This window comes from Aedes aegypti, chromosome 3, assembly GCF_002204515.2.
Source record: "Aedes aegypti strain LVP_AGWG chromosome 3, AaegL5.0 Primary Assembly, whole genome shotgun sequence".
Taxonomy (NCBI): Eukaryota; Metazoa; Arthropoda; class Insecta; order Diptera; family Culicidae; genus Aedes; species Aedes aegypti.
In genome coordinates, this window is record NC_035109.1 from 9,450,191 (window position 1) to 9,460,725 (window position 10,535).

Consider the following 10,535-nt stretch of genomic DNA (forward strand, 5'->3'; position numbering starts at 1 on the left):
CTGGTGCGATCTTTTGCGTGCTTGTCATTCCATCTTCATAGGGGGGTGCTGCGTTATGAATTCATGGGTAGTATGAAGAGTTCGGGCATTGTGTGTTCGCCGCTCGCACACTCGACTCGCACGGAGAAATCGAACACAAAACTAAAACATACCCTTGACCTCGGACCAAAGACCCTTCTCACCGGAACCACCATACCACAGACAAACAGACGTAACACTTAGAACAAATTTCTTCAAAATCCATCGCCCATTTTACACCATCATCATCTGGTGAGCATGTTGCACGAAAAGGTGTTTCGTGCAACAAGACCGGCAGATGGCGGTAGTGTGAAACGTCGAACGCAAAAAAAACGATGCGCGCGCCTCTGGTTGTGAGATTTGTAACATAACGAATTTGAAATGATCGTTAAATGAGTGGTCGATGGAAATTTCGTTAGTGTTACGTCTGTTTGTCTGTGACCATACGGTATTTCTTCGGGAAGGGGCCACTACATATTGTCATTCATTTAAGTTTTTGTAAGGAATTATCGAAAATTTATAGAAAATGCATTAGTTTTTTTTTTCGTGTTTTTGATACTGTATTTTGAAGTTAAATCCTTCCATTCTCACAGCTTTGTTCAACCATTGGAGCATTGGAAAACGACGTTTCTAGTAAAAGTTTCTAATTATTATTGGGCTGATCGTACCAATTCGACTCAGCTATCATTTAACAATCGTTGCCCAAGTAACCATAAGCACTAATAATAAGCCCTTAATCAGCATCATAAATGCGTACATGCATTATAATAGCACCACAAATGCTTACACACCCTATAACAGCACTTCCGCTGCATAGAAACCCTATTACAGCATCACTAATGCTTCTAAGCCCGATGCATACGGGCATTAAATAAGCACTATATTGGCTCTATATTCGCATACAGGGCCTGTTTAAATGCCATCCAGTGTTTTGACAGATATACCACGTGCTTTGTGTTTACATATAGTGGTGAGAGGGAGCCAAACATAAGTCTTCTCACTACTACAATTGCAGCTTTTATGACGGGGAAAAGTGGTGGTTTAAATTGGTCACTTTTCTTTCCAATACTATTCATCTTATGTGGGCGAAGGAGCAAAGGAGCAGAACTTCAACAACTCAACAATACAGGTGTCGCAGGTTCGAGACGCAAAATGAGGAATTTCATCATCATAAAACAAGGATCAATATGTGGCAATTTCAAGTCCTCAAAAGGATTAAAACCACCAAAATGATTCAATCATTTTACTACATTTTGCATACTATTCGGGGTTTCCATTTTCATTCATTTATTTATTTACCTCGTGTACCAGCTGCTTGGCCGCATACGCGAAAGCTCTCTAGCTGCGTACGCGAAAGCACAAAATATTCGCCCGAAAAACCTGGCGAAAACAACTGACGTTTCTCACGTGGTCTTATATCAGCACTAGTGATGCCGAGAAGCACGGTTATATCTTCGCATTATAATGGCACGCTATTTCGCCTTTTCTGGCATTATAATAGCATTATATGCAAGGGGTGGATCACTTGCTCAATGTACATCAAATGCACATCGATTTGCATCAAATGCATTTTTTAGTCATTCACATCAACTTAGCTTTGACCTGTACCAGTTTTTTGAGCTATAGCAACGAGACATTGTTTGTTTTGAAAGATTTGAAACTGTTTATCTGGTGGTTTCACTCTTCCTAACATAAATTAACTTTCTTAGATGTTCTACTACTAATCACAAACCTTATTCATTTTAGGTTATTCAGCTGAAGTTCTGAAAATGTATTAATTTCGTATTAGAAGCCTGACTGATGCAGCTCAGTGATCAGTAAACATAATGGGAAAGAAGATGATGGCTTAACAAGCATATATTGTCGCACTTCCCCGTAGACGCAGTGCCATTTGGAATCAGGATTTATTGGAACCTACTCTCCGAGAAATGCTCAGCTTTACTAGTCTCATTACTGATGGCACTTGTAAATCTGCATCAAATTGAAATGAAATTTTTTTTTTCACAAATTATTTGTCCAAATAAATTGTTTAATTCCATTCAGCTTCGGTTTGGGTTTGGAACAGGTTCAGAGAGGTAAACTCTTGAGGTTGATTAATCCATTAATTTCAGAGAACTCGTTTACAGTCATTCTTTGAGGTAGGAATACTTCATCTACGGGGTTGTAAATGGTGTACCCATGGCATATGGGATTAGAACTAATAGGTAAGCCAGATTTCTAGCCGTTCAACCACAGACGAATTACCCTACCGGTACTCCATTGTACGCCGTATCAATTACTATGAGGGAAAATGTTCCCCAGTTGTTGAAAGGCCTACAAACGGGTCACATCGTTCCTAGAATCATTAGATTGGCGGGATACAACGGTACTGGATTAAAATAAGAGAGATGGAGTGTTCGTCTAGGAGTCATTTATTTCATGAGATTGTAATCACACATTCATGATTCACATGCTTGATAAAAAGTCGCAATACAGGTAATTTCGAACTCCTTCCTTGCAGACTGATCCTGCTGCCAATGAATCAACAGCTTCGACAAACAATTAAAGCTATTGTAGACAGGTTTGCATTTTCGTTGAACACGCCAAAATGCCGTCTTTATGATGCCTTACTAACTTTACTGTCCAGTGAGAGATTTGATGCACTTTGGTATGAGCCAAGTGCCGATTCCAGAAACTTCATGAGTCCTAGGAAAGTTTCAGTCCCTCTTTGAATCTATTTTTGTGAAACAAGTTTGACACTTCAAAACAGGCAACAGTTAAACTGTTTGAGCAAGCCATGAATTGAAATTTGTTAAGTGTGCATTTAAATGCATTTCAATGTTTGAAATTATTTCAATGCATCAGGAGTGATCCACCCCTTGATTATATGCGTATATAAAACTGACAAGCATCAAATGATTACCCTATATGCGCATATAATGCTGTTACCGTGCCGCATTATCGTGCTTACTGGTTACTTGGGTGGTCTCTTCATAAGATTATTTGATTTGTTCGGCAATCGTTAGTTATTGTGGTACTGTAACTCTTAAGGGTTGAAATGTAAATATACCATACCTCATTGATAAGACTCATTGAACTTATAACATCCGTAGTAGATTGCAAAAAAGTTTGAATGTTTTTTCCTTCTTCTTCTTCTTGGCATTAACGTCCTCACTGGGACAGAGCTTGCTTCGCAGCTTAGTGTTCTTATGAGCACTTCCACCGTTATTAACTAAGAGCTTTCTTTGCTTTAATTGCCATTTTCGCATTCGTATATCGTATGGCAGGTACGATGATACTCTATGCCCAGGGAAATCAAGGAAATTTCCATTACGAAATAATCCTGGACCGACCGGGAATCGAAGCTTTCAAGTTGAAAATTGTTGCAAGTTACCCCGTTTGACGGTACTAGCTTTTTGCGAAAGGCACATTGTTCCCAATACTCGGTCATAGACGATATTCATCCCAAGGAAGTGTTGTAACTCACCACAATCGGTCATTTTGAAGTACTGGGATAACTTCTTTTTGATATCACCCACCGTTTTGGCGTGTATTCCCATGATTAGTAAATCATGGACGTATATTACGATGTAGACGACATCGTTCCCCTCTCGTCGATGCGGGTATATACACAACCCAAGTAACAATTTTAGTTTTACGAATTACTTCCAGGGTGCTATAAATAAACGCACATAAAACCACGGTCAAAGAACTTTTGCCTTCATCACATCCCCCAAAACCTCTTGTAGGCTAGAACGTGACTAGTTGGCCCACTCTAAAAGAGGCTATGAAGTGTATATTTATGCCACACAAATAAAGCAAAATAGCATTATTAGCACAGACAAACAGACGTCACACTCTCATCATTGTCCATCGACCACCTTTTTAACGTTCGATTCAAAAATATGGTAGATGGCCAATCCACCACCTGCAGCGCTCGCATCGTTTTTGTTCGCGTTTGACGTTTACACACTACCGCCATCTGTTGTCCTGTCGGCCAAACACACTAATTTTAGCATTGGGCGTACATATCCTAGTGACTAGGATTTTGATCGAGATTTGTTCTAAGTGTTACGTCTGTTTGTCTGTGTTAATAGTATAGCTATTTTGAAGCCGCCTGTTCTAGATGAATGTCGCTTCATCTTGAAAATGATTTTATCATAACGTCGTTCTTGCCGGATTTATTCCAACGTAAACAAAACAAAATAAGATTGAAAACACGTTTGTTATAATTTATTTCGTAGTGCTTTTTATTTGAAGTGATTGATTTGAATATAGTGCTCAAATCTTTAGTGCCGAGTGAGATTTATTGTGAAATGTGATGAGAAAGAAGTAAATTTGCCTGTGCCCCCTCTGAAAGTGGTTTATTTCTAGATATTTAGCAATTGCTAAAATAAATCGCCAGGTGATGAATTCAACATTTCTTGGTTTGATTGGGCAGTAATTGTGCTGTAAATTATATTCAATCAGTTTAATCATGGAGATAATATGATTTGAAAAAATGGAATTGCGGCAAACGGTTTGAAATTAATATGGCGGAACCATAATTGATAGACTGTCATCGATAAATGCTGTTTTGTCATCATATATACACAAATAAGGGCACACTGTTATGCTTCGGCATTTGTGAATGTAAAATTGCCTTGAAAAATGCTGACTGAAGATGATTCAGCTTTTTTTTTTCGTTTTTTAGAGTAACGACGCAGCATTCAACAAAGTTTGCAGTTTGGGTATGTTTTTATAAAGAATATTCGCAAAAACAATGAAAACAGACATTTTTTTTGTCGTTTTTCCATCAGGATTAAGTCACAGACAAATTAAGTGTTTGCACTGCATCGCAATGCATCTGAAAAGCCCAAATACTGATTTCAGAGGTATAAATAAGGTAAGTTATCAAGATTAAAAGTTTTAAAGCAGCTTTTATGATAACAAGGTGTATTATATGAATCTTTTATCATAGCCGTCATAAATAAGTGTCAAAGCTTAATAGGATGGATACTCGCACATCACCCTATATGCCAGTTTATCCAATCTTGTGTTATTCCACGGAAGACCCGATTTGAGTGAAAAGAAGTAAAATTTTGGTTGATTTGAGGCTCCACGATCCATGGAAATTTCGGGTATTTTTAGGTTCCAAAATGCAAGGTGCAATTTTTAAGTAGCCTTAAATTACCTTAAATAAATCTACAATGACACACAACATAAGCTACTTTTCCCTACTGGTTTTGTAAGCTATTTCCAGAGCTGTTGTTATAACATTCATGTCGTTCTCGATGGTTTTGGCCCAATTTTCAACATCTCCGATTTCCTGAAAAGTAAACCCGTTTTGATTAATCTTCAACAATCAGAAATAAAACAGGCATTTGATACAACCTTCAACGATCCGTTGAAGTTCTCGATCAACGTCAACCACTGCTGCGTCTGTTTGGCAAAGTTTGTGGCACCCACGTGGAGCTGCTTGGCTTCTGCGTCCAGGCGCTTTTGGTTCAGGTAGGCTTGAGCAACGCTGGGAAAGAAAAGAAAAAAAAACATTGCTTGGATTAGAATACATAATGGTGGTCTAGAATACCCCGGGGACCGACTACTTATAGAATTATTGAGTTATAGAACATACCGAAAAAATCCCAAAACCATAGAAAACGTTTTAAATTTTAGATAGTTTCCAAAAGGGCTTAGAACCAGGATCCAACCGAGAAACTTTATTTTCAAAATTTTTGTTTTACAATTGAGTAAAACGTTTTTCAATTCAATTTTGCAGATCCTGCCATATCATTTTCACACCAGGATCGCGAGTGCGTTGAAATTACCTTCTCCTAACGTTTTTAAAACGGAAAAAGAGTTTAAGATCATTGTCTAAAATGACGAAATCGAATTTTATTTCACATTTTGGTATTGCAATGTGCATTACATTTGAGCTTTGAGAACATTGTCAATGTCAAGTTTTATCAAGTGTAATCCAGGCGGCTCATAAATAATTTAAAGAGGTGCAGATAGGATTGAGAATCGCTTTATAGGATAAGGTACCGCGGGGCAAGTGGATAAATAGGGTAAGTGAAAATAATTGGTATATTTTACTGAATATGTGAATTAACGTTTTAAACACATGCATAAAGGGCTTATTCACAAATTTCATAACGCTGAAGGGGGTGGGTGGGTGTCCTCACGGTGTTACGGTCCATACAAAATTTGAACAATATTCATACAAAAAGCGTTACGAAGGGGTGGGTGGGTGTCAAAAATGGTCATTTTCAGCGTTATGAAATAAATGAATGAGCCCAAACCTTTGAGGCTATTCAGAACATTACGAACATTAAGATATTCCTGAGATTGTTCAGCCATTATTGCATAATAGAGCGAGAGATTGTTAACCTGTCAACAATCACTCCGTAACAATTTGGTGGCGTGCAATCTTATTTTAATATTTTAATAGAAAAAAGTTTCTGTACCACTTCTAAGTTGTCCCTCTGACAGGTTCAAATCGGTTCACAATTATCATAGAAAACAAGGTTCACAATTATCACAGAACAACAAAACATGCTGATAATTTAAGAAACACTATAGTCAAAACGTTAAAAGCTATTAGACATTGAGAGTTGCTAAACATTACGATATTAATATGTCTACTTCGGACAGCCGATTAAAAGGAAGACGTTAATAAAACATTCCAATATAAGAGAACGCATGGAAATCTCGTGGAACGTCTATGTAAAGCTAGTTCAAAACATAAAAATGGGGCCCAGATAGCCGTAGCGGTAAACGCACAGCTATTCAGCAAGACCAAGCTGAGGGTCGTGGGTTCGAATCCCACCGGTCGAGGATCTTTTCGGGTTGGAAATTTTCTCGACTTCCCAGGGCATAGAGAGTATCTTCGTTCCTGCCACACGATATACGCATGCAAAAATGGTCATTGGCACAGTAAGCTCTCAGTTAATAACTGTGGAAGTGCTCATAAGAACACTAAGCTGAGAAGCAGGCTCTGTCCCAGTGGGGACGTAACGCCAGAAAGAAGAAAAAGAAGAAGGTCTATCCACATAAAAAATATTCTAAATACTGTATTGAAGGATTCCGTTTGATTTCTCCCGAAGAGTTATCCGATGTCATATCCGACTTTCTTAAAAACAAGTAACGAACGGTGAAAATTCTACAAAGCAGAAATGCAATCACTGTCCCATAATGTAAGAACTAACATAGGAAATGTTGCAGTTATAATATTGTCGAATCATTTCAACAAACATAACTAGCATAACAGCAGAAAATTAAAGTTACAAGAATAAAATTTTCTTTGTTTACATGTTACTTATGTTATTGTACATTGGGACGCCTTAACAAATGTTAAAGGTAATAGAAATCGTGAATATAACAGTAAGTTTTTGAATTTATTGTTCAAAACGATATAGTTTTCACTTGCCCCACTCGTGGGACAAGTAACAAGTAAGGAGACATTTAAAAAAAAATCTGTATTTTTCTCTTCAATTTTACATAAAAATCAATGTCAGCATCTTGCTTATATTTGGTAGGAGTCAAGCTAAAAAAAATATACACAACCTCAATTGTTTCAATTTAAAGTCTCAAGAATTTGAAGAATCTCAACTATGCGAATTTATTTATTTATTTATTTATTCATTTCATGTCGTCAATCAGAAGTAGACCATTTTGTTACAATTTTACACTTAATATTATATAGTTTGAAAACATTATTTTCTTAATCTAGTTCGAATTTTGATATGACATAAATTTTTGTTTTAGTTCCGATTTCGTCATAGTAAAGTCAATGGTTTCGCAATGTTTATTGTAAACAGACATTATTTGATTTAAAGGCTCAAATTTGGCATAATTTGTGCGGTGATGGTTTGTATAAAAAATACTACGACTTCGCAGTTGTCTTGAAGGAGCATAAAAATTTAATTTTGATAAAAGTGTCATCGAGTCAATACGATGCGAAACAATATCGTTTACGAACGAGACCATTGCAAATTCGCGATGTTTCTTCAATGTTTGAATATTAATGAGCATGCATCGTGCTTCATAAGATGGTAGAGGTAACCTTGTCCAACCTAATTTTCGAAGTGCGAACAACAGAAATTGTTTTTGAACTGATTCTGTACGATTTTCATGGGTTGATGAAAATGGTGACCAAACTATGCTACAGTATTCTAAAATTGGACGCACATAGGTTATGTATAATGTTTTTATAGTGTATGGATCGTGAAAATTATAGCTAAATCGTTTTACAAATGCTAACATCTTGTTTGCCTTGTTGATAATTGTATTATAGTGATCTATAAAAGTAACTTTGGAATCTAAAACCACTCCTAAATCTCTTATTCTTACGCATTTTTCTACTAGTTGATTCTCTAGGTAGACTGTTGTATTAGGTATACTACGCTTTCTGCTAAAGGATATTGAATTACATTTTTTCACGTTCAATTGAAGAAGGCTTTTATTGCACCATTTGTAAAACATATCAATTTCATTTTGAAAAGTATGTATATCTTCATCGTTTACTATTTCAAGAAACAGTTTCATGTCATCAGCATATATGAGAGCTTTCACTTTTTTTCAGAATGAAGGAAATGTCGTTAACGTATAAAATAAAGAATAATGGCCCTAAATGAGACCCTTGAGGAACTCCCGATGTAACTTTAATTGGAATCCATTCTCCACTTGCCCCACGGTACCTTATTTGAAATGTAACAGGGAGATGATTATAATCACAATCAACGTAAGTAAGCATTTGGCTACAGAGCTGACTAGAATCGATTAAGACCAAATCAAAAGTTTCTAGGAGAGCAAAATAAGTATGTGTTGTACCTTTTTTTTAACATCCTCAAGAAAACTTATCTTATAAAATTCTGCCGTTGGAAATGCTTTGATGATTGTTTCACTACCGATGTTTGGCGTTAATGTCTCCGATGACAAACAATTTAGACCTATTGCGAGTCAAATCATTTCCGCAAGTCAGTTTCAATTAAATTACCTTGCTGTCCAGTGCATAGAAAAGGCTAAGTAAATTTACAAGTTGTTTATCCACAGAAACACCCAAAATTACAAAAAACCTTGGTTGAAAGCAGAAAATTTATAGTTATGTGAATAATAGAAACTCCACCATGTCGATAAACTGTGACGTGAAACAAGTAATTGATATTTTATGAAAATTAAATTCTCAATTTGGAAATATTTGTTCGATAGTCTTGAAAATAGTTATTATATTTTGCATCCTTCCTACGATAGATTTTTAGATAGTAGAAATTTCTCTTGACCGGGCTGAGCACTTGGGCAGTATCTGTTGCCACTACGGTAAGTGCACTTTATGGTCAGTGTAACCTGAGCTGAACAAAATTAGAACATCTACACAACATAACAAGTCCAAACTTAATGATTAGAATCCTAATTTTTCTACAAATAATTATAATTTAATGCTGAACAGTAGGTAATCATGGCATTTCTCAAACTCACCCGACATTCAAATGATCCACGAGATTCTGCGTTAGCTCATTTGCGGACAGAATTGCATCCTTTCTCCTGCGCTCTGTTGAAAACATGATGATGACTATCTTGTAATATCGCATGGTTCTATAAATCATTACTCACCTTGTTCTTCCTTTTTGGCCGCCTGTCGAGCCTGGTGATCCTTTATCATAGCCGATAACATTTTGTCTGGTTAATTTCCGGGGGAAAAACGTAAATCCTGCTTCCTCTCTGCAAAGCGAAATTTTGATTTGCGAGTTCGATATTTTTATCAAAATGCAACGCAAACATAAACAAAGCGGTCGACATAAATTGATGACAAGTCGACATTGCACACTAAATTTGCGCTCCACATGTGTATTTTTTATTTTATTTTTTTTTTTCAATAAAGCGAAGTATGCACTTCAACAGAAAAGTAATCGCCTATGAGCCATTTTACGAAGCAGGTCAAATGACAGGAGACCTGGGATTTTTCAATCATCACCGTCAGTTTTCGCGATGATGATGGTTGATGACTGTACGCATTTCTAGCGTAGCTTTTCATCCAGGCGAAAACATAAATGGAGACAAATTATTAAAATATTTCTTATCACAGAAGTGCCTTTTTATGTGCAATATAGGTAACAAAGAGGTAGCTGATACAATAACTATGTGTAATGTTGCAGTAACGAACATTTTTGGATCTCTTTTCTGTCATTTTCTCCATGTCCCCGTTTGGTAAGATGAGGCATTGTTAAAATTCACGCTGTAATTTAATCCCAGGTCTCCTGTCAATTGACGCCGTCGCGGCGATCAGCTGTTCCGAAACGTCTCGTAAAATGGCTTATAGGCTCATACACTGTACCATGAAAGTACCCTTTAAAGGGTAAAAAAGTACCCACTTTGAAAGAAACTAGTTTAACTCATAAAAAGAGTAAAGGGCCTTTACTCCTTAAAGAGTAAACGGCTTGTACGTCAGTTTAAGGAGTAAATTTTACCCATTATTCGGATTTGGTTTAACTTGGATAATGGGTAAAATTTACCCCCTTTATAATATTGATTATATCTTCCAATGCGAGATATTAGTTATT

At 36.6% G+C, this 10,535-nt stretch overlaps 1 protein-coding gene across 1 annotated transcript; it reads right to left on the reverse strand.

Annotated features, from left to right (window-relative positions):
- Positions 1-5,145: 5,145 nt before the first annotated feature.
- Positions 5,146-9,760, reverse strand: LOC5570206 (biogenesis of lysosome-related organelles complex 1 subunit 1). The gene is made up of 4 exons (XM_001658941.2): positions 9,589-9,760; positions 9,454-9,526; positions 5,371-5,503; positions 5,146-5,305 (listed from the first exon to the last, which is right to left on the reverse strand). Exons 1-4 carry the CDS (start codon positions 9,647-9,649, stop codon positions 5,204-5,206), a joined length of 369 nt encoding a protein of 122 aa, XP_001658991.1. The 5' UTR covers positions 9,650-9,760; the 3' UTR covers positions 5,146-5,203.
- Between the last annotated feature and the right edge of the window lie 775 nt (positions 9,761-10,535).

Bases quoted from the DNA above. Each gene is read 5' to 3' on its own strand.
- LOC5570206 (XM_001658941.2), bottom strand. From the start codon at position 9,649: ATGTTATCGGCTATGATAAAGGATCACCAGGCTCGACAGGCGGCCAAA. The intron at 5,504-9,453 runs GTGAGTTTGAGA...TTTCTTTCCCAG, and splicing joins GTGGATCATTTGAATGTCGG to CGTTGCTCAAGCCTACCTGA. The intron at 5,306-5,370 runs GTTGTATCAAAT...TTTACTTTTCAG, and splicing joins ACTTCAACGGATCGTTGAAG to GAAATCGGAGATGTTGAAAA.